General features: G+C 47.1%; 1 protein-coding gene across 2 annotated transcripts in view; it reads left to right on the forward strand.

Moving 5' to 3' along the window:
* The window catches only part of TRIM44 (tripartite motif containing 44), a 110,907-nt gene extending 86,261 nt beyond the window's left edge, over positions 1 to 24,646 (forward strand). For both annotated transcript variants that reach the window (XM_044259091.1, XM_044259092.1), the window contains one exon: positions 20,034 to 24,646. In XM_044259091.1, coding sequence (XP_044115026.1) covers positions 20,034 to 20,061 — 28 coding nt within the window. In that variant the 3' untranslated portion in view covers positions 20,062 to 24,646. The remainder of the gene's footprint in view (positions 1 to 20,033) is intronic.
* The last annotated feature ends 217 nt before the right edge of the window (positions 24,647 to 24,863 follow it).

A 24,863-nucleotide genomic window follows, 5' to 3' on the forward strand; every position in this document is an offset into this window, starting at 1 on the left:
GAACTGATCTTAATGTTGGGAGTCTGTGAGGTAGAGGGATGATTGTAGGCAGAGAATTTGAAATGCCAGCTTGTGGTAGAATGTGCCTCCTTTGTGGAAAGAGGCTGAGGTACGCAGCTATCCAAGAAATGGTTTTCCCTATGTTTGAAACAATATTTGGGCCTTAAGTCTCTAGACCCTGAGCCTGGCTGTCAGGGATACTTGGGGTGTCTATTCCAAACATATCATTTCCAAGGCCCAGGATTGCAGTGGTAAAGGGGGACCTGGAAGGTAGTCAGTGAGCCGTTCTTAGGAATCTTCATTCATAGGTTCTGGGAACTAAAAAGGAGGTAACCTGGTGGTTTACAGAATAGAAGAGGAGTCTAAATATCTATAAAATCCTACATTTTTATGTCATGTATTCCAGCTAAATCTTTTAAATATCCAGGAGTTGCCCCTTAATAAAAATGGTCCCCTCGGTTTAGGACTACTAACTTAGTATACAGACAGATATGCACTATGCACAGAGATGAGGGCATCTAGAAATGTTTTTCTTCTAACAAAAATTTTCTGAAATTTGGCTTGGGGGAGAACAAATTTTTTTTTATATCTAAGTGATCTTAAATCTCACCAGCTTCTTATTGCAAAAAAATCTATCAGAATGTAGACTGGAATTTCAGGATTTGTCCTTTTCTGTTTCACAGGGAGTGCTTTCCCCTCCGAGTCTCTGCAGCCTTAATTTTTGCTCAGGGCATCACCTGGCCCCTCTGTCAATATCCAAAAGACAGACTTGAACGAACCAGTTTTTCCAAATCTACCTAGAAATCTAAGCCCAGATAAGACCAATGCAATAACCTTAAAGAACTTATTGTTCTTTGCTTCCTTGATGCCAAAAATCTGCTAACACTTGTCCTATACTAAAAAAGTGTACTATTTTACAGGAGATTCTGTAGGACCAAATATACTGTTAAAACACTAATGTATCTAGCTCCAGATTGAATTTCCGAATCCTGTATTCTCCATTATTGCAAACTCAAATGCCAGTAATGCCCGCTGCAGCCTCTGAAAGGAAATAGCAAGAGGCAAACACTTTCTAAGCTCTGCGCGCCTGGGCAGCCTGTGCCACTGTTCACCATTTGCTCAGGGGCAGTGATGTGAAGCACATTCTACTTCGCCTGGGGCAGGGTGAGTCTCTGGAAGGTGTGCAGAAATGAGGGTACAGCTCAAAGCCGCGTCCTGCAGCGGTGGCATCAGGTTTCCATGGACAGATCACAGAAGAAGATGCAGTTTACCACCAGAGCCATTTTGAGTCAGAAATGGAGGAGACCAAAACCCAAGAACCTCTGGGTCTCCACGCCACCATTAGGGTTAGAGTGAGGAGCTGGGGTGAGAACACGGTATCCGCCCGGTGCCCCTTCCAGCCGCTGCTACCTGCGCCATTCAGCTGGCTGGCCAGCCTGGGAACCGTCTGCACTGCTCTCCCGAGGAGCTCCCAGCTGAAGAGAGTGCCTCCAGCCAGTGTGCCTTCAGGGGACTGTAGAACCAGAGGCAAAGCCACTTGCATTAATTCATCCAAACAGGTCTTTTGCTACCTAAAACGTTCAAGGTTCCCACCATATGTATACATAAGTTTCTTGTCTCCAAATAGCTGTGCTTATAGTCTCCTCTGAGATGGCTGAGCAGCAAGGGAGAGGACAGGCCCAGGGAGAATATGGCTCGCTCTTTCCTGAACCAAGTTATCTGTGCTTCCACAGCCATTCTTTAGTTATTGGTGTCCTTAGCCATGAAACAGATGCAAAGTCTTCATATTTTTCCTCAAGAGGAAATGGCACCAACTGAATGAGAACAAGTTGATGCCATATCTGTGTATTTTCTGAAACCGTTTATCTGAAATCAAGCAGAAATTACTCTAATAGCTATCATTTATGTTGACTTGTGCCGGGTATAGCATTAAGGATTTTAATAAGGTATCATATTTAGTGTTCAGAACTTCTCTCTGACATAGGGTTAATTGGACCCATTTTATATGAGGATTTAAAACATAGGAAAGTGACATTCCCAGCGTGACAGTATCTACTTGTTTCAGAACCCAGCCCTTCCCTTTCACGTGGTCATTGACAACTCTAGAAGACTGAAGAAGGAATCCCTCGAAGAGACTCCACTAGCCCACTTAATGTAGCTGAGTTCCCTCTTCCTTTCATCAAGTGCACAGCACAGGCCACGGTGCTGTCCACACTAGCCGCTAGTGCCTGATGTACCTGGGGGTTAAGAGCTGCCAATGGGCGGCTCAGCACCATGCACACCCAGCCTAGCCCAGTGCTGTCTTTGGTGGCAAGAACAGTGGCTTTGCTGTGAGACAAACCTGGGCTTCAGACACGACCTCTCTGAGCCTCAGTTTCCACATCTGTAAATCAGGGAGTCATAATGCCTTCTTCACAGAGATGTGGTCCACATGGGATGAGAGATTATATATAACTACCTAATATAATGTAGAGCTCACTAGATAATTTTTTAAAAAATACATAGTTGCTTAAAATGTCATTTTACTGTGTGTTAACAAAAGGTTTCCCAGGCACCCCAAAGTGTTTTGGCCTCAGCAGGAGCAGGGTTGAAAGATACAGTGTTCTGCAGTTTTTCTCAAAGTCAGGTTCATTCTTTAGAACCAGTTCTGCTTTTTATGGCCTGTTTTTCCCTCCAAGGTAGGAGGTGGGCTGATGCCTTCCCTTCTGCCCTCCCTATCCTATAGCTCTTCCCCAAGAATTCTCTCACCTCCCTTTCGTGATCTCCTTAAGTGCTTTGAATGGCTGCTTGACACTAGAAAGATATTCCCAGCAGGCACTCAATTTGTAATTGCCGCTTGTTGCTAGATGTGAACTTGCGGCTGACCTCTGGGAAAGCAGTGGGGACTGGAGGAGGGTGCCAGGCTCTGCTCCAGCAAAGCAAGGCGATGGGTCCCTGAGCAGCTGGCAGGCAGCCGGAGGAGTGGCTCCAAACATTTCCCTCACACCTCTTGCCACCTCTGTCCTGCGTGTCTGGCAGTGCAGTCGGCAGAGGATGATGGTATGGGTAGACTCCCACATTCTTAGCGCCAACCAGAAACCAAAAGAGAAACTCAGATAATGAGCACAGGCTGCTCGAAGTTCGTTTCAGCAGAGTCTGTGTGTTACCACCGTGAGGAGGGTGCGGCCTCCATGGGATCATGCAGGTACCCCAGAGCCAGCCGGCCGTCGTTGCACAGCCTCCCACCTCGGGGCCTAGGCAGCCTCCCACTTTTTTTTTTCTTTAACCTTCTAAATAGGACTGTCTTCACCAAGCGGAAGGTGATTGAGGTACAAGAAGTGGAGGCAAATGAGAATCCCTTCTATCTTCATTTCACAAATAGACACAGAGCTGCTAAGCAGGGTTGGAAGTGTTTAGTTGTAAGACACGCCCTCAAGCAACAGCTCTTGGTCTGGAGGAGGACAAGCCAAGTGCAGCACAGGGTTAATCCCACCCCCAGAGACCCATGGAGGAGCTGGTAACCAGGGAAATGGGTTTCGAGTCCAGTGCTTCGTGCCTCATCATGTGCGACTAACTCTTTTGGACCTTACGGGCTGTACCCTAAAGCCGGGACTTCAGAGAGAGGCCTCGGAGCCCACCACAGCTCCCACGCCCCCTCCTGATCTCTCAGTCCCGCTCCCCTTGCACTGCACTTCCTGGCCTGCCTGGGCCTTCCCCAGTTTGAACTTCGTGGTGAATTGTCCTGTTCATGGACGTGGCTCGCTGCTTAGGGCTACCGCTCTGCCCCTCGCGCCAGCTCGGACTCCTGCCGTGCCCCCACAGCAGTTGCTTGTGCGGATTTCCCTAATGAGGCCGCTTCTAGCTCCGCTGGGCTCCCTGGGCCTTGGGATTCTCCATTCGTCCCGCACCCCCGGGAGCAGTAGCTCCCTGTGGCCCTACAAGCAGTGCCAGGCTCTGTGAGCCTGAGAGGTGAATGCGGAATAGTCTCTGGAGGCTGGAGGGCTCGGCTCAGCCTCCAGGGAGGACGTAGATTCGAAGGCCGGTTCTGGTCTGGGGAGGGCGAGGGCGAGGAGATGGCTGTTCCAGGCGGGGCATGCGAGGTCCTTGTTATGACTTGTTAACAGCTGTTAGAGCCGGCAGCGTGAAGGAGGAGTTTAGAACTGGAGCTGCCACGAGATTTAAGGATTATCTGTAGATTTCAATGCCATTACTGTTCTTTACTGGAGGGGAGGGGAGGGAGGGGGAGTTGGAGTGAAAGAGAAAATAAAGCCTCTAGTATAGAGTTCTGTCAGATTCATGGAGTCTTGCACTCCTCCTCCAGGCAGCTTTTACCTTCCTCTGATGAGCCTGACTTGAGAGTCGGCTGTTAACCCCCAGCACGGGTGCCCTTTACAGCCATGTTGTGACCGTTTGTTCCAGTTGAGATGAATAAGAGCTAAGTGGGCGATCATCTTTCCTTTTACAGAGAGACCAGTCATTCCTGCCTTGGTTGCTAGGCCCCTACAGTTACTCTAACCCCATTTCTAAAGCCTGGTCTTCCCATCCTTTCCAGTGGGCAAGAAGAGCCGTAGGATTAGCCACCAGAGTCCTTCATCCCAGTGGGACTCCAGGTACCGTCAGCAATCAGACTGACATCATATGAGCAACAACACAATGGCAAGGATGTGAGGTAAAGGATGTGTTAACCTTACTGCGGCAGACATTTTAAAACATACATGTGCCAGATTGTGAGAGCGTGTACCTTAGACTGGCACAGTGTTCCATGCCAGTTAGATCTCAGTAAAGCTGGGGGGAAGTGAGACTCCAGAGATCGGAGAAGCAGTTTGGGAAGGAGAAGAGCCTTCTCTTTCCAGCTGAGCATAAAGCAAACAGTTCCATAGGCTTTGCTGAAACTCCCATCTACAGAATTGTCCTCTTTTTTAAACTTCTTTTTTTCTTTCTTGCGTGTATTTCAGTCAGGGGCCCTAAAAATAGTTCTTAGAGAGGAGTGACTTTATTGTCTCACAGCAAATGTTTTTTAATTTAAAAACAACCCCTGAAAGAATTCTCTCATCTTTTCCCCAAAGTGGTTAGCTAGAATGTTTATTTTGTTGTCATTCCCTCCCTCTACCCCTCGGCACCAGGCTGAGTGAAGACTGCAGTGGAACGTTTTAAGTAGTGAGTGGGGGAGTGGGTGGGGAAAGCAAAAGCTCTGTACATGCCTCGTTAGTTTCTCATGCGGGCATAGAAGAGCCATCTGATATGTGTGCTGTCTGTATGCGATGGAGTTCTGATCGGGACTCAGAAGCGAGAGCCGGAGCCGTCCTCTAATCTAGGAAGGAGGAAGGGAACAGAGCGAGACAGAGTGGAGGTCTGATGTGTCAGGCACTGTCTTACACACCGTTTCCCGAGAGAAACACTTGGGAGCATTTGCCATGTACCATATGCTTTCATAAAGGACCTGGAATCATCGACCCCATTTGACAGATGAGGAAACTGAGGCTCAGTGGAGTAAGTTTTCCCCAAGGGGACTCACTTAATAAATGGAAGGACTGGATTCAAACCTTGGTTTCTCTGTCCCCTTCCTGCTCCTCTCCGTCCGAAAGCCAGGGTGGAAAGTCTGACAGCAGAAAGCCATCTAGATTATAGACAGGTGCCTCTCAACTCTGCAGCTTTGGAGGGTGACTGGGCCTTATTCGATGCCAAGGGGAACATTCCCTGGTGCCTGTAAGGGTATTCGGATTATCTTGCTCTGGCTAGGCCCTCACATTGGGCCAGTGGAGAGCAATTGCTTTTCAGGTATTATGAATAAATGTTATGACATCTGATTTATGTTGAGAAGTGAGCCACAGTCAAGTTCTCCTGCAGATGGATGGCACAGGTCTGAAGTGGCAGGATGATGTCATTTGACTGTCACAGCCAAGCTGGCTTCAGAAAAAACCAGGAGGAGGGCAGAATGTGTCTTTAATGATCTTTATGTGCTTCCTTCTGCACCCTCTGCTTAGACCCTAATCCTGGCCCTTTAAAGGTGATCATTTCTCCTTCCCAAGAAAAACTTAACCATCTACCTTGTCCCCCATCAGCTTCTAAGAGAACCGCTGGCTCACCCAGAAACTCATCTGTTCTCACGTGGTGTATGGTAGCCCCACAGCCTACTCTCGTCTTAACGTAGCTACTGATTTTTCACTTGGGGGCTCAGCCAGAAGTCAGTACCTCAGAACCAATAAGTTCCTCAGGTTTCGTGGCCTATGGGGAGATTTTGTGAACACGACAAAGACTGCAGCTGCCTTTTACCCGTGTCATATGTGCCAGTGCCTACGGCAGCCCTTTCATTCAGAGCGGTGGGCTTTGTTCAGTCTTGACATTGGGTGATGGTATGTGAAGGGTGGAGAGCTTCGGTGTTCCTTCCTCTTTTGTCTCTCTGTTTCGGGCTGTCTCCTATTTGGTGTGTTCATGTATTTTGGGTCATCTTCTGGCCAGGCCAGCGCCTGTGTCTCATATGACAGAATTGATGTGGAATCCGGGGACAGCCTCTGGTAAGATTGGCTGACTGTAAATTGGATGTGATGTTCATCTCCTTGTCTGTCTGTGTCGATAGGGGCAGATTCCGACAGTCCAGACCTGTTGGCTGTATCGTGAGCTTTTGGAATAGTAGGGTTGGGGATAGCTTTCTTACCTTCTCCATTTCCTGGGGAGACTCCTAGCAAGAGTGTTTAACTACAAGGGCAGGGATAGGACAGAGTAAATAAATAGGGAACCAGGCCTCCATCCAAATGGTTCCCTTTTATAAACTACTTCTTCGTAGTTACACTCATCTCAGAGAAGGTGAGCTGGCAGACACACCTGAGTTATTAATTAGGCACAAGAAACCTCCTTGTAGTTCACTATCTCCCTAATTCCAAGTCCTCTCACTCTCCCTAGCATAAGCCTTAGACTCTTGGACAAGTGAGTCTGACTTTGGCAAAGAAGGAGTCCTTGGCTGTGCTGGGGAGTGTGTCCATTCCCTCCGGACCCCCACATCGAACACTGGCACCTCGGCTACCCTTCCAAGCTGAGTGTCTGGCTTGCACTGAAGATCCGGATCACACTGGAGCAGCCTGATGCCTGCCTGGCCCCCGAGCAGGCTTTATAGTGAGCTGCCGCTAGGTGTTTGTTTTTTCTTGCTTCTCTGAAATAGCTGTTTTTGCTGCCTTGGGGAGTGTCACACAGATCCCAGGCTGGATATTTTAAGCACAGCCCTGGTTCAGTTTGGTGTGCTGCGGTGTGGTAGACGCCATATGGAGCCCTGACACTCTTCTCTCCTGCTCTTTCCCATCCACGTGCCCCCCATCTTCTTAGGAGACACTTAGACATGACCCATGGAGCAAAGTACTAGGAGCTGCTGGTGAGAAACGCTTTCTCCCAGGGTACCCTCCCACATGCTCTCTCCAGCCGCCGCGAACGTCTCATGGCTCCTGAATGCACTGAGCCGGCATACACCTTCAGGACTCTGGTCAGGCTGTTCCCTCCACCTGGCATGCCCTCCCTCTGGCCCCACAGGCTTCCCGGAAAATTCCAACCCATCTGTCCACATCGAGTGGCAGTCTTCTTCGCTGACTCCGCAGGTGGAATTTATCATCTCTTCCTCTTCTCATAGAACATTGGCCGCATTCTTTGCTTGCGCTTTCGCTTGCGCTCCAGCTGAGTCCCCTCTGTGTTCCCTCCCTGGCATGTCATACGGGCTCAGCCATCGTGAGGCGAAATGGAAGCAGTCGGCTTTGGGACGGGAGCAATCTAGAAACAGTTGAATCTGGTTGAGAGCCCGTTACTTGGTAGTAAGGCAGCTAAACACGTGAGCTCATTGGGTATTCCTGTCCACTCTAGGAGGTACATCCGGTATTTCCCCTGCCTCAGTTGCCGTCCAAAACCCATGCGCCCTCATTCTCTGTCCCAGTATCCTGCTTGACCTTCTCCACAGTACTTCCCTCTATGTGAAGTTATCTGTTTCCTCGTTTATTAGATGTCTCCCTCACTAGAAATGAAGCTCCATGAGAACAGGGACCTTGTCAGTCTTACTCACTGCAGTGACGCCGACAGCCCATACGGTGCCTCATATACTGTGGGTGCTCAGTAAGCATTTGTTCCCTGAAACCGTGAATGAATGAATGATACCCCATGTTACAGACAAGCAGATTGAAGCTTACAGAGGTTTAGTAGCTGTGCCAAAGTCAACCTAGCTCAGAAGTGCCTAGATGTGAATCCTGGTGTTACTCCAATGTGAATGTGGACAATCCTAACAGGTTCTATAACCTCCTTTAGGCGTTTTCCAGGAAGACGGATCTTAGTGCTCCTAGGAGAAAAGTCTGCTTTTCTCCTGGTCATAGTTACTGCCTTGAGGGCCAGTCTTCCCCATCTTGCTCTTTATCTGCTAAATCCTTTCTCCTAGGCCAGTGGAGGTTGTGTGAGATCCCATGTGGCAGCCACCAGAATGCCTCCTAAGTGCCAGGCGTGGTGCTACACACTGGGCATACGATGGGGAGTGAGAAACAGGGTCAGCGTCCCAGGAGCTCAGGCAGTAAAGACATTTTCAGTATTACCACACGAAGGGGTGCTGAATCCCTGAACCCCGGGAGGCTGCAGGGACAAAGCAGGGATCTGTCAGACTACCTTCAATGCCAGTTCTCTGCAGGCAGCCAAGGGGGCATCATTCCAGCTGAACTCACATTTTCTCTTCTAGTGACGTGGTGGGGGGCGGGAATCGGCTGAAGCCTATAAAGACTTTCTCTGCGTCCTAAGTAAAAGTGTGAGAGGTGGGTGCCTCTCCCGTCAGGCCAGATAGGATTGAAACTGAAACCGGTGTCTGACCCAGAGACCTTCTGTCCTGAGCCTAGGGGCAGTGTCTTGGTGGCAGGCCCTTTTGCAGGGCTATGTGGCCCACAAGCACCAAATTAAGAATCTGAGGGAAACTGCTACCTTGCAGCCAGGTAGCTACAGGAATGTCACAGGCAGAACACAGTTGCCGACGTGGAAGACATCTGGCTATACTTTTTTTTTAAGACACTATTGGGATGCCTTACAGTAGGGAAGAAGTCTGCCGGTAATTGGTGTCCAAACTGGAGTCTGGGTCTGCTGAGGCCTTGGATGATCTTCAGCGATCCTCAGAGGTCTCGCCTCTGCTGCTGGCAGTGAGGAGTGCAGCCAGGCTGACGGGACCAGCTTGGGACCCCCGCCCCCACCTGGGGGGGGGAAGAACACAGGCCAGGCCACGGGTGTCCTTCCAGCCCTGCCTCGCTGTGGGACTTTGGGATGTCACTTCATTTCTGTGCTCTTTGGGTTTTTTCGTCTGTAAAAGGGAGTTTGCCTTCTGTTAGGGTTATTATTATGAAAACCGAATGTGAAAATGTTGATGAGGTGACGAGTTCAGAGCCTAGCTAATAATAACGATGGCACCCATTTAGTGAGTCCTTCCACGTATCACTGTCCGTTTTACACACGTGGAAACCTTTGTTTAAAGAGGCAGCCGTCAAAAATTAATGATGTTGGCTAATTGAACATAATAAATAAGTAAAGACATTCTACCCAAGGTCGTATGCTAATATGTTGGCCTGGGGTCTTGAAGCCATGTCGCTAAGTCTCACTTGTGCCCTTGTCCCACTGTCCCCACCATTACGACAGCTAACCCTGCTCTCCCACTTGCGCCCCCACGCCTCGGCTGGCATTTCTCCTGAGGGGAGGGAGGGGAACAGTGATAAGCACCCTTTACTTCCATCTTGGCTGGGTGTCTCCCTCCCTCCATGGACCACTGGTGTGAAGCCCAGCTTGGATTAAAGTCTTAGAACACAAGACTGTGTGGAGCACAGCTCACAGCTGGATTGTGGAGGACTGGAAGTTGCCAGACGTGCAGCTGTTTTATAAGGAAGCCAGATGAGAACATTTCCTCCAGCAGATGAATTGGTTCTTCATATTTCCTTGCCTGGAAAGGGCTGGACCTGAGCTTGCTTCTGCTTTGCCCTCCATGACACAGCGTTCCTTGGACACACCCAGCCTTTACCAGTAAGGCTTAGTCATTTGTAAGAGCAATGCTGTTTATGATAACAACATTTTCATCCACCCCTCGTGCCCCCCCCCACCCTGCCTTGTGGTTATGTGTGCCCAGTGATTGCAGTGACAGTCAGAAAAGAAAGAGAGTCTGGACTCACCTCTAGAAATATACTGTCCATGAGATGCCTGGGCAGTATCTCCAAGACCAGTAAGCTTCCCACAGTTAGCTTGGGAAGGCTTGGAAGGTTTCTAGAACAATGATACCTTAAGGAGTCGTTTTGATAATCACTTAGTCATTCATTCAAAAAAGATTTGGGGAGGCTTCACTGGTGCCAGGCATATTACCCGGTGTTGGTGATGGAGCCGGGGACAAAATATTTAAGGACCCTTAGCATCTCAGAATAACTTTAGACAGTGACAAGCACCGTGAAGACAGCACAGCAGCCTGACCCCACAGTGTGGGGCTGGGGCGGCCACTCCAGACGGCTTAGGCAGGGGAAGCCTCTGAGAAGGTGACATTGAAGCTGACACCTGAATGTTAAGGAACCAGCCAGTCATTCCAAGCCAGGAGGGGAGGAGCTTCTGGAACAGAACAGCAAATGCCAAAGCCTTCATGCAGGAACAGGCTCTGCTTATTAAAGAAGCAGAAAGAAAGCCAGTGTGGCCAGCAGGTGGCCCGAAATAGGTTAGAGAGGTAGGCAGAAGCCAAATCCTGTTGGGATTTGAGGGCCATGGCCTTTCTTCTAAGGCTATAGGAAGCCATTAAAGGATTTTTAAATGGGACAGTGGCATAATCGGTTGCACATTTAAGAAGTATTACTCTGAATGCAGCTTGAAAATGAAACCGTAGGGAGGGTACGGGTAGAAGTAGGAAGACCAGTCAGAAAGCAGTGGCAGTAGGAGGTGGTGGTGGCCATGGAGAAACCGAGGGGACAGGTGGGGAACAGAACTTGCTGTGGACCCTGTGGGATAGGGAGATGGTGTTTCTAATGTTTAGAGCAAAATCATCAGCACACAGAAAGTACTTAATAAGCTGTAGGTATTTATTGCCATTATGAACAAATGGTCTGTTACCAAACACCAAGGGGACAGGCTCAGGAAGGAATCTTGAGCCCATTCACATAACAGCTTGATGCCTGTAGCACCTGTGTGACATCAGTGTTAGCTCTTCTCTTCTGTTAAGAAATGGCTTTCTTGGGGTGCCTGGGTGGCTCAGTGGGTTAAAGTCTCTGCCTTCAGCTCAGGTGATGGTCTCAGGGTCCTGGGGCTCTCTGCTCAGCAGGGAGCCTGCTTCCCCTTCTCTCTCTGCCTGCCTCTCTGCCTACATGTGATCTCTCTCTGTCAAAATAAATAAAATTTTTAAAAAAGAAAGAAAGGAAGAAAGGAATGGCTTTCTTGGGGCGCCTTGGTGGCTTAGTTTGTTAAACCTCTGCCTTCAGCTCGGGTCATGATCTCAGGGTCCTGGGATGGAGCCCCGCATCGGGCTCTCTGCTCGGCAGGGAGCCTGCTTCCCCCTCTCTCTCTGCCTGCCTCTCTGCCTACTTGTAATCTCTGTTTGTCAAATGGATAGATAAAATCTTTAAAAAAAAGAAAAAAGAAATGGCATTCTTCAAGAAAATGGGGCTTGCAAGTTTGACGATGCATTCAGGAGCAGAGGTGTTGACTTCCAGTTAACCCTTACTGCCATCAACTCACTCTATGAGTTTAGCCTCTCTTAGGCTTGATTTCTTCCTATAGCTATAAAATGTATGGAGCACTTTCTCATGCCATGTACCATGCCAAGGCTCTCCATATATAGAGATATATATGCCAGGCACTCTATATACGCTCATCCCCACTTAGTCTTTCCTGCAGCTCTTCCAAGTAGGCACTAAATTGTCCTTATTTCCAGGTAGTAGCACTGGGCTCACAGTCCCACAGCTAGTAAATGGCAAAGTTGTGGCTCAAGCCTAGGTGCTTCCAACTCTTAAATCCACATTTATAACCCTCTGCGATATAAGATAGTCACAGGAGGTCTTGAGAGTTGGTTTGCTTCCAGTTTCCAACTTCCGGACCTCAATTCAAGGTCACCGTGGGACTCAAAACTATTGAGAACTAATCTGGAATACATTAAAAAAAAAAAAAAAGCCTACTCTTCATATAGAGATTAGAGATTAGTGTCAAGTGTGTATTTATTTATCGATCCTTTCTCCCTCTCCCTTTGGTAACCTGTAAGATACAGCAGCTGAGGCAACAGGAAATTTGAAGTCCAGCATTTTATTAAATCCTATGTTTATGATTTCTGTGGAAGGAGACTGCTTGAGAAAGATTGGATTTCCATTATTCACTTGCCAAGAAAAAATGAGAAAACTGGGTGGTGGGGGGTGCTGAAGATGTAGGGAGCAGGGAAGGTAAGCCCTTGGGCTGTTTTCTGCTTTTCAGTTCCTCCACCCCCTGGAGTGCCTGGGCTCTAACAGGGGTTTAGGAAAGGTTTCTTTCCAGCCCTCACCACAGGAGGTTGTCAGGTAGGTGAAATCCACTGTGCTGGAGGAAGGAAGGGAGGTTGAGGAAGGCCCACAGAAAGAGAAAAGTCCCCATGCCATCTTCCTCTTGAAGTTCAGTGGAACCCAAATAATAACATGGAAGTTATTTCAGAGAGGAGACACACAGGAACACATGCCCTCCCCATCCCCACAGACTGCTTAGTGTCAGAAAAGGTAGAGGGAAATGGGGCACTCTCACAACTGTAAATCAGTATAAGGTGATTTCTCAAGGGCAGTTTAACAATGATCTATCAAATACCTTTAAAAGTACATCTCCTTTGCTTGTTGGAAAAATATCTGATTCTAGGACTGGGGAAGGAAATCTACACGATATTAGAATGCCAGAAAGTAAGGAAGTACTCAAAACAAATCCCCATGCAAACCCCACGCTGATGAGGGTATGTCTGGAACCATAGGGGCTGATGGAGTTCCCAAAGGCCAAAGCAGAACAATTTCCGCAACAATAAATAGAGTAGTATTGGGTTGTGACCCAAAGTGTAAAAGTAAACATCCATGAGTCCATAGTCCAAAAGTAAACATCCATAGAGTAAACTATTGGATAAATAAAGGAGAGAAGACTGCTCTCTTGTTCAGAATTTACAGTGACGTATGCAAATATTCTACCCTCCGTGATGGGGGAACAGCTCCCCACTCTGTAGGTATGGTTTGCTCAGAGTCACTGCTCTCCAAAACCTATAGTATGGGAAGCAGGGGAAGAGTAACCTTCCAGTGAGAAATGTTAACAAGCACAGCCTGGGCCAGGTGATCAAGGTCCACATCCACGGTGCTAAGTCAGAGTGATGGTGTCCTGGCTATGACGTGGTGAGAATGGCAGGGTCCCTCTGTGGTTCCCCTCTCAAAAAGCCTGTAACCGTGGCCTAATCAGGACAAAAACATCAGACAAGTCCCATCCAAGGGACGCTCTACAAAATCCTTGCCCAGTACTCCTCAGAGCTGTCAGGGTAATAAGAAATAAGGAGTCTGAGACACTGGCACAGCCAAGAAGAGACCAAGGAGACATGATGTTTAAATGTAGTGTGGTTCTTGGGTCGAAACTGGACTGGCATGAGAGTGTCAGGGCAAGACCAAGGAAATCTAAATAGAATACAGACCTCAGTTAATGCTGGCATACCGTTGCTAGCATTGGTAGCAATGCTATTGCTACTGGCTCATCATAACGAATGTACTTTAATAATGTAAGATGTTAATAGTAGAGGAAACTACATGTTAAGAACCCTCAGTGCTACCTTTGTAATTTTTCTGCAGATCTAAAGTTGCTGTTAAAAAATTAAGTTTATTAGGAGGGAAGGGATGGTTGGGTGATGGGCATTGGGGAGGGTATATGCTATGCTGAGTGCTGTGAATTGTGGTAAGACCGATGATTCACAGATCTGTACCCCTGAAACAAATAATACATTATGTGTTACTAAAATAAATGAATAAATGCTATGACCCAGGTGTTTCCCTCCCCACTCCCTTTGGAAATAGTTAAGGATGAAGCTAAAGACTCATCCACATGGGTATGTGTCACGGAGGTTTGGGTAATAAATGAAAAGCTAGAAATAATTTATATGTCCAGTAGTGGGTACAGTAAGTCCATACAATTCAATCAAGAATCACAATCTTACAGAAATCTATTTCTTGATAAGGAAAGGTATTTATGATTGCTAGTTGAGTGGAAAAAGCAGATTTTGAAAGAGCCTGTAAAATACATATTTTTATATATGCATGAGAGGGTATAGATAAATATATTTCAGTGTGTTAATGGTAATTATCACTGGTGCATAATGCTATGGATTTTTCTTTTCATGGAAGCAGTACTTGCTTGTTACAGAAAGTACAGGTCAGCAAAAAATAAAATGTTAACTTTCTGAATTTAAAAGAAAAAAAAAGGCTGGAAATGATTCCATTATAAATCCAGCAGCAGTAACAGGAAACTCAATCCTAAAGAAGGCAGTTCTGAAAGCAGATGGGAGGTTGGCAGCCTAGCAAGCCCGCCTGTTCCTTCGTTCAAGAATCTCCCTACAGACGTGCGCTGCCTGAACAGACCCTCGTGTGCCCTTCCATCTTCCATAGAAACAGGCCACCACCCACTTAGCCCTTGTGGGGTGCAAGAAGAGTGACCACCTGTAAAAACAGTGAACAGGTTGCAAGTGCATGGAGATCAGGCTTGGCAGTGTGGTCCAGTGTGGACCCGAGGCCATGCTGGAGCCCCACACCTCCCTCACAGGTGCCTACATGGGTCGGTAAGAGAGCTGAGAGACAAACCTAGGGTCTGTTGCCTTCTCTTTCTGTAGTAATCCTGTCATTAGCTAGCATTGTTTTGTCTTAAAAAGAATTTGCACGTACCTTCCATCTCATTTTATCAACCCTTGGAGGTAGGTATCACTGTTTTTCAGGTGAAAAAAATTGAGCCTTAGAGGACTTAATGGCTGTCACTAAGGGACTGGGTCACTGGGGGTCAAAAGGTACAGGCTCATGTCATACTCTTCTGATTGAGTTGGAGAGGAACAGGGAGAGGGACCCACAACAAAAACACGAGAGCCAGTGAATTAGCTCAGCAAGTGTATAAGTCAGAAAGGCGCTGATTAGCTTTTGTTTGGTTTGGAATTTTCCTAAATTTTACTGGTAATGCAACACATCCTGATTTCCCAGAGTCACTAGCAAAAGCCTGGACTAAAACTTTGAAGTCCTCTCATGTTTTTCTCTGTTAATCCAGGATAAATGGAGGACATTTCAACTTATTTTATTTTAGACCTCATTTCGTTCCCTAGGCAGCAGCTCTAGGTAAGATCTGATTCCTTCCAGACCATGACCCCCTTCACTGGCAGGCTGGGCTGCTGGGACAGGTCAGGGGAGGACACAGAAGTGGCAGCTGTGCTCTGTCTGGTGGAGGAGTGTCTCTGGGTTGGGACGTGTGGTCCAGCCCTGAAGGCAGACTGACCCCACGCCTCCCAGCACTGGGTGGCTGCAGCGTCGGATGGTGAATGGACACCGTCCATGAGCTCCTTGACAAGCCCCGCATGGCTTCATTCTTGGAGAATACTCAATCTATCTTTTCGAATCTAACCTTCCTCCCTTGTTGATACCTCTTAATTTCTCTATCCTCTTGAGTTGAATAATCCTTTCAGCAATAATGAATTAATAAATAGCCAAAGAATCAGCAGATAGGAGTGATGCCAAATCAAATTAAGTTGTATTATATTCTCAGGAAAAGAAACTATTAAACTTGCGAGGTTGTAGTGCCTTCCACCTCCTTTTTGAACGTCCTCTCATAAGCTGTCACCTCTGGGGAAGACGTGGAAAGGCTGAACTGCCTCTGTGCGGACGTGCTGAAAAACTGCCAGGCAGGGAAACACGCCTCCATCGCAGCCACTTTTTCAGCAGGTGTTTGGGGGCTGGATGAGGTGGGGGAGGAGGAGGCGCAGCGTACCCCTAACAGCGCCTGCAAGAGTCCTCATCCCACAGGACGGTGGGCCACATGTGTGACACACTGGGGCTCCCTAGTCCCACCCCGCTCCCCTCCCCCTGCAGCTGCCCCAACCCTAGCCCCAGTCAGGAGTCAGGAGCTCTCGGCTTCTCAGCTAAACTTTGGGTTCTTATACCCCCTAAAATTTAGAAAAAGTTATATGTCTCCTTGCCCATTTTAAAGTTAAGTCCTATATATCAAGTTTAGATGGTTGAAAAGGGTGTGATCTCTGATATATTACGTGGTATGAGCTTTACATAACATTTTTGGCAAAGCTTTGGTACCACTTATTAAATGTACAGGCAAGATTTATTGTATAATCTAATTGCAACGGTTTTTATGGTCAAACCATCCAGCCAAATCAGTCTTGCTTTCTGTCAGACCCAGATCTGGTTTCATTTTTTCAACTCAAATAAACGTATTACTACATACCTCATGACAACCATCTGACTTCTGAATGTGAATTCTTGGGTCTGTGGACAGACAGGAGCACACAACCATGCCAAGAGTTTATTGACTGGGCAAAATAAATATTTCTTGCCCTGCTCTCATAGGACTCCTCTTAGAAGGATTTTAAAATTGTCCCCTGGTAAGGTTCAGGAGGGGAAGAGGTGTGTATTTCTTTTCTGAAGTGCAGTACAGTGATTGTGAGAGTGGGAAAGTGGGAGTGGCTGCGGAGAACGTGTAGATGGCAGGCCATGTTCTTGGAAAGGTCAGTTTTAAGAAGGAGTGTATATGAAGTTGAGGATCTGGACGTGTATTTCCTTAAGATTACACATGCCCAGATACCCCCCAAGGAAACTGAGACTCAGAGAGGTTGAGTAACTCACCCAAGGCTCCACAGCTCACAGCTCATTAGTGCCAGAGCAGAGATTTGAACCTATTTCAGTCTTGGTGACCTCAGAGCCATTAGATAATACTGCCTCTCTCGTCGGTAAATACCTACTACAGAGTGAGCTGTCCTTTCTTTTTTTTTTTTTTTAAGATTATATTTATTTATTTAATTGACAGAGAGACAGTGAGAGAGGGAGCACAAGCAAGGGGGTGGGGAGAGGGAGAAGCAGGTTCCCTGCTGTGCAGGAAGCCCGATGTGGGGCTTAATCCCAAAACCCTGGGATCATGACCTGAGCCAAAGGCAGACACTTAGTGACTGAGCCACCCAGGTGCCCCCCCCCTTTCTAATGAAGTTTGTAATTTTAATTCTGGTATAGTTAACACGAATGGGCTGTCTTTCTAACACCATTAGTTCATTCTCAAAACAGCAACAGTGACCTCAACAACAACACAGTGGAACGAATTTCAGTAACATCTGAGTACTGATCCAATTATAAATCTAAATGTGGCTGGTAGATATGTCAGAGGAGGATGGTAAGTGGCTGGGGTAGAAGGCTGTTACTTCCCTTGGACAAAGTAAAGACTTTTTATAGACTATTTAAAATAAAATCTTAAGAACACAGACCAGCTTATATACAAAGTGAAGAAGCATTCAGGAGATGCTATCTCATACTAATTACATTGTGTAACCCTCCAGGAAGAGACCACACACAGGGTGACCAAAGTTCCGTGTTAATCCATTCACTTAAGATCCTTTTTCTTCTTCATTATTGTGAAAAACAGTTTGCTAGTTAATTAGGAAAATGAATGTGCTGTATTTGAAGATGCTAATTGTGGGAGAATATTCTCTCCCCCACCATTTCTTTCCTCTTCCCTCTCTCCTTCCCTCTCTCCCTGCTCCTCCACCTCTCTCTCCCATCCCCTACTAGGCTGTAAAGTCTATGAGGGCAACTGCTGTGTCCATCATTCATTGTTGTGCCTAGCATCATGCATAACACATAGTAGACAGTCAATAAATGTTTAGCAAATGAAAGAATCAGTGATGTGCCTAATCACAAGATCTCATGCTTTTAAACCATGAGATGAACTGTATCAGACCCAAGAACAGATCTCTTTGAGGGTCATGAGAAAAGATTTTATCAATCAGGACTCCTGATCTTTTCCCCAAGCCAATGCACAAGTCTTAGAGTAGAGAACCTAGCAACTAGGAAAGCACTTAATTTATTCTCAACTTTATTATACTCAGTTTGGGGGGAAGGGCTGTTGACCTTTTTGTGAATATGATGAAAATTACGGCCTTTCTCAAACAAAGGAACACACAGACAAAATTTTATGTACAATTTAAGTAGGTTCATGAACCCTTTAAAGTATGCATCTCAAGAATGCTGAGAAGTGAACCACAGCTTAAGGAAAGGGCACAACCATCATGCTGGACCTCTCGTATTTGCAGGAAAATTGACACGAGAACAATAAGAGCTCGCTTTGGGTATAATACCAAAGGGGAGAACATGGCGCCAGTTCCAACTGTGCCTTGATTCTAGTGAGACACTTTCATGAAAGGCCCTTTGTTCCCTTTGGGACAGATGCCACCAAACACTGCTTTTTTAAATGACAGTCTACTGTCCAGCCCTTCCCAGCATGCACCCTTCATCCTGTGGTTGGACAACAGGCAGGAAGAGGGAATGGAAATAGGGCAGAGTTTTGGATGGTGAAGGTTGCTGAGTTGGTTCTTTTGGCTGCTGGAGTACACTTACATTCATTTCAGCCTCTGTGTCTTGAAATGTTTTCGCCCTTAGTGGAAGTACTACAAGTCTGTTGCCTAGGATATGTTCCCTTAAAGTCTCTCCCAAATGGATGCAAAAAAACAGATTTTATATAGACAGAGATAATCCCTCGTGAGATAAAAAATTTCTAGGTCATCACTGGGAGCCAATACACCCCAGGCCTTCCCTCTTCTCCAGCTCTTATCTCTCCCAGAGGAAGACTTCTCCTCTCTTCCAAACACCCGCACTTGATTACTTCAGACTTTATGCAGCCAGAACTCATCCTTGAGTGTTAAGGGCACAGACTTCACTGGTGACCAAGGGTTTTCTCTCTCCGCTTTACTTTCTTCCTCTGCAAAGTGGGGATAACAACACCAGTCCCTACATCCTGGGGTCGTGGTGAGGGGCGCTTAGCTCAGTGTCCCCAGCACGCCGTAGACACTTGACCAAGCTGGCTCTCTTTGAAGGACGGGGGCCTCTAGAAGTGGAGGAGGAGAAACTGGGCAAGTTTGCTACATTCGTCCTTCTCAGTGTGCTCGCTTCTGCCGCATCCCCATCTGGCCCTGCTTTTTCCCCACCCCAGTCCCTGGATCAGCAGGACCAAGCCAGGGAGGTTCTGAGCTTAGGCACCTGAGGTCCTGGCCAGAGCAATAATGACGGACTATTCCTTTCAGCTCCTTCCTTCCCTCCCTTCCTGTTTTGATTTCTCAAAATCAAACCCTTTTTGAAAATAACGATTTATTGAACACTTTTACCAGTAACACTAATACTTCTCTATTAATCCTAGTGCTGGTGCTAATAAACAGTGTTGGTAGTGTTTTACGCTCTAGTTGTAGGTAGAGGGGAGGGTAAATAGCAAAGAATGTATATAGGGTGTGATAAGGACGATGAACGAAATAAAATGGAGAATAACCAGGGAATCCTACTTAGAATACCTTCTCTAAAGAGGCGACATTTGAACCCTGTGATTGTCCCTGGGCAGGAACTGAAACCCTGGCTTGATTCCAAGTGAGAAGCTCTGTTGGGAGTGCCAAGCCATAGCTTCTCCTGGTTTTCTCTGCTGACAGTAGAGGGTTTAAGGCTAAGGGGAAGTCAAACTCCTGATTTTCACCAATTCTTTATTTTGTCAAGTAAGCTTTAAAAATATTACGACCCTCAGCTGTGCCTTTACAGATAAACTCACTTACCGTGTGCCAGGCATTGTGTGTTGTACATGTATCCTCTGAGTTAATCCTCCAGTGACCCTAGCAAGTAGATCAAAATTATCAGAATTATCCCTATAGTCAAATAAAGAAACCAGAACTTAGAGAAGCTAAGTAACTTGCCCATGGCCAACGGCTAACCAGTGGTAGGTTTAGGACCCGGATCCAGATAAATCTGAGAACAGAGCCTGTGTCTTTGGCCAGTAGATGAGACCGCTCCCATCTCGTGACGTCTTAACTCACCTGGTTCTCCTTTCCTCTGCAGTGGTGCCAGTGAAGAAGAGGACACATGAAGGCTTGCCATCCCCCGTGGAAACTCATCCCTTCCCCCCCGTGTGTATGTGACGGCGTGTATGTAGCGGCTTCTGAGTTCTGTGAAAGCTGCCCACCAACAACCGTACTTCCACCGGATACATCCCCAGGTCCACTACAGGCACAGATCTCTCCAAGGGATGACCGACTTTATTGTTACTGACTATGCTTTTCATTCTCTCGTCATGGTAGGTCAAGAAAAAGTGACCCTATGATCAACCAGGAACAGTTAATTAAGAAGCGTCCTTCAGCTAGTCCTTCATTGGCTGCTTTGAACTTACTCAGGAAAGCCAGCCCCCGTGATATTGTATACTCAGACAGCATCGCTTTAGCTGGAAGGTTCTGGAATAATCTTGAAGGGCAGTCAGAATTTTTTTTCCTACCTGCTACTAAAACCCCACTTTATTTATATTGCAGCATGGAACAGTGGGGAGCACAGTAGGGCTCTGTAGATAGTCTCTAAAAGTCCAGTTATACATTTGTGAAAATGTGGCTCCATGAAGTAAGATGGGTGGCGTGAAGATGGGGTGGGAGAAGGAGTTAAAAGTTCGAAATACAGGGATATTTTTAGTACATGAGGTTATCTGGCACTTCAGATCCATAATTCAGTGCTGTGGAAATGAAAAAAATGATTGAAGAGGTAGAAAGGAAATGACTTTAAAAAAAAAAAAAAGGACCAAAGAGATCTGATTAAAAGTTGAAATCAGTATTTCTGAACTCAAATTGCCTGAATTTCCAAAATAGTCACTAAAGGATCTGGTGGAACCTGAACAATTTGGGTGAATTCTGCCGGTTTTCTGGGTCTTGTTACAATGTGAAGGCTGGGATGTGTATTACCAAGTGGGAATTTTCAGTGTATGTTTTTGTCACCCCCGCTCTAGCCCCCTTGGCCTCATTTGGCTTAAATGCAGTAGAGGGAGAGTTCTCGTCACTCTGGTCTGCTGAATCAAGCCCCGTCTCCCAGCTGGCATACCCACCTCTTCCTCCGGCTGGAACCCCTCTTCCCGTGGCACCCACCACAGGCCTTCAGCCCTGCCCACACACTCAGGCTCTCCCCTGTTAAGTACCATGAGCAGAGACACGCCCCGGTGGGACTTGCAGCCTTTCCCCTCCCAAGTCCCATTTCCTTACAACCAAGTTTTCTCCTCCCAAGTAAGCAGTGATTACCAGGGAATACAAACCTGCAAGTTAAAAAGCCTGCATTTTCTGAAAACATAAGTTTTACTTAACTGGTTTGGAGTCAAGGGATAACCTTATTTTTAGATAAAACAGCTACATCATGAAATCGAGTGTTCATACACAAAGTTGAGAGAAAACGGGACACTTCACAGGGAATTCGTATTTACAGGTGGGGTGCATGTTCCCTCTCGTCTGCCTCTAGTGGTGTTTTGGGGTTCACTTCTGAGAAGTATAGTTGGCACTTATCCAAGCAGCTGACCGAGGGCCTGGACCTCTAGTTGCCTCTGACGTGGAATTGAAGGCGCCTGCACCGGGAAGAGTCCCTGTCTTCCTGCCTGCTTGCGACCCGCGTACCTGTCACAGAGCGTTAGGGCCAGCTGGCATGTGCACGCGTGGTTTTGAGGCAGAAACAGTACTTACTGCAGGAACCCTATTTATATCATTGTTCAGTCCTGGGCTAGCTATGAAATTATTTCTTTGAGGCCAGGAAGCTACCGGGCGTATGTGCTTCTGGGTTAAGATTATTCTAGCTCACTAAATATGTTAGGATGTCAGGACTGAGAGTACTTTGGGCTGTTTAAAAAAAAAAAAAAAAAAATATATATATATATACACACACACACACATATACATATATATATATTACTCTCAAACTGGTGCCCCACCAATGGGTGAGACAATTTTGGTGCTTTACCTATCCACCTGCAAAGACTGGAGAATTTGGCATACCACTAATTACAGCCCCCCACTGTATCCCACAGAACTACCCATGAAGAGGGATCAGTGGCTACTCTTACAGGAGTTTAAGAGCCAGAAGTTGAAGACTTTAGGATCTAGATGCTTGTGTTTGTCTCTCCCCAATAATTATTGTTTAATCTCCAAATAGCAGCCTTATCTTCACAATGGACAGACCATTGGCTGCTTTCTACTACATTGTATGTTATTACTTAAAATCAGTATTTGGGAAACCCCAGCATTTATGCAGTGGATATGAACAGAAATATAAAAGTACATGCCACTTTGTCTCAATATATTGTCATATCTCCGTAATCCTCAAGGAAAGCACTTTTGCTTTTATTTAAGATTTTGGATTTTTTTATGGGCTCCTGCTGTCTTCAGCACCTGATAAAACTTTAACCAGGGAAGCATTAAACATCACGCAGCAGCTTCTGCCCAGGCTCCTGAGTCCCTGCCAGCAGCATTTATCAGTAAGAACTAGGGTGCTTCCTGCCGTGACACCAGCTTCCCTCAAAGCTGGACCGTGCTGCCGGCCTTATGCCCCAGCAGGATGAGGCGTCCCTCCTCCAGGACAGTAACAGAGTGCTCAGAAGTGTGTGCTGGCTGGCTGCAGCCCTAGGTTTGCAGAAATCCCCGGGGAGAAGTCATCAAGGGCAGCAGGTAATGAATGTCTCCGGAATGGATTGGGTCCTCACAGCAGTCCCTGTCTGCTTTCCAAATTTGGGTTCTCCAGAGGCTGAGAGTGGATTTGTCCTTTGATTTTGTGAAACCCAGGGCAATTCCAAGAAGTTCTCTTAGGCGTTTTGGCTCTGACAGCCCAGGAGGGGAAATGACCTGTATTGAAGACCAGCTGTGATCCAGGCTCTGTACTCGGCCCCCATTTGTCCGATGATAGAACGGATGTAGAGTAATAGGGCCCCTTGTCTCGAGTTACACAGCGAGGAAGTACTAGAGCTCTCCCTCACTTTGTGGTGGGCTGTAGGACATCCACAGGAAGGAGGGAGGAAAGGGCTTCCGGGTCCCCCACTGCAGTCTGACTATCCATAGCCAGAATCCCACTGACTCTGGATTCTCTTTTGAAGTTGCACTTCATGGCCACCGTTTGGGCTCAGAGATGGCCTCGGGGTGGCCTCACTCTTCCACCTTAGCAGGCACATGAAGTACACATTGCTAACTTGAGCCTGTCCCCAGGAGTTGGGGGAGCCTTTCCTTTCTGGGGCCATCCCCCATAAATAAAGTGATTCTAGGCCTTCAAGAGTATAGAAGTTCTCAGAGATAGTAAAAGCGGAGGGTGTTCTGCTAAGTCCATCTGAAAATGTCTGGCACTGTACTCCTGCAGAAGAGGAAACCTTCACTTGTGAGCCCAGCCGGTGCTGTGCTCTCTGAGGGGGTGTTAACTCAGAGGCCAGTGGCTCTGGACTTTCCCGCTGATAGCCGATGAGTCTATGTGCATGTGCACAAATGGACACATGCACGTGGATATGCACACACATAAATTTATGCTCGTGCACACGCAACTTAAGAACTAAGGGGAATGGGGAATTCAGAGCAGCCCCTCGTTACCTTGCATGCCCCTGCAGAGATTTCTGCTAGCCCTGGTCGGAGCTTCGGTGCTTGCTTCCCAGGTGCTAACGAGAAGAACAGTTCCTCCGCAAAGGCCGTCAGCCCCTAAAGCACTGAGCCTACGTGGCAGCCCTGAGGGGACTTGCACTCCGGACCTGCTCTGACAGATGTCTGACGGCTTGCGAAATTTGGATGACGCAGCCATTTTGGTGACCCGGGGGTCTGCCTACTCCGGTCAGGCCTGAGGGCACAGCTGCTGAGTTTATGACTTGTGGTCATGGCAGGGCACAGGAAGTCCTCTTCCCTACCTAGAAAATACTCCCTTGCCGATACTCGAAATTCCATACTCACATAATGGCCGCCCAATACATGCTTTGTACTAAGAAAATGGGTTGCATGTTTACCGTGTGCCTAGCACATCTGGAATTTTCTATTTAAAACACAAATCTCATTATAGATTAACTCAGCCCAGCCTTAGGAGAGAAAGAAGGTCCATAGGGGAGAGTTGTGATCCCATTACTATTGCCTCTGCCTAGCAGTGTTCTGAAACCCCCACCCCAGGCCATTCTAAGACCCGGAGGCCCAGGGGACCTGCCTGGTAGAACAGTAGCATTGGGAACTGAGAACACATCAGAAACAGCAGAGCAAGTGCCAGAGCAGGAGAAGGAAAACGAATTAAGACACTTGTGGGTATGTTGGTGCAAAAAATGCCACAGAGCCTGTGCTGGCTTGATAGGACCTTGAGAGGACAGTAGATTTAGATTAACGGTAGTCTGACCTGACCAGCTTTGTACAGTGACAGGCCACACTGCATGGGGGGTGGGGGGACAGCCAACGAACCCATTGTCCTCTGCCTGTTTTTCCGTGCCTAGTCACATTCCCTCCTTAGTCACCTTCCCCTTTCACCCTTCGCAGTAAACAAGGGAACAGTCGATCTTTCAAGGGAATTACACATTTGAGTTAATGTTTCACTATATCATTTTCATACTGTAAATTATTTTGTAAGAGAGATTTACCTCTATCCCAGGATGTTTGGACTCAGCACCCCTGTGCATTTGGAAATCAATAAACTATTACTGGAAATACCATTTGTCTCTGAGAGTTGTGCACAAAGGAACCTGCTAGGCATAAATATTCATGATGATCTCCACTCTTAACTGTGGTAATGCCGGAGATGGTGGTGTTTGGTTATCAGATACAGGACACTCGTTTACTCCTGACTTCTCCAGAGTGACTTGGGAGATGGGGAAGGGACACACAAGCACACGTAACATCATTGTTGTTTAGGGATACATTTTCTCTT

Source organism: Neovison vison, chromosome 7 (genome assembly GCF_020171115.1).
Source record: "Neovison vison isolate M4711 chromosome 7, ASM_NN_V1, whole genome shotgun sequence".
Taxonomy (NCBI): Eukaryota; Metazoa; Chordata; class Mammalia; order Carnivora; family Mustelidae; genus Neogale; species Neogale vison.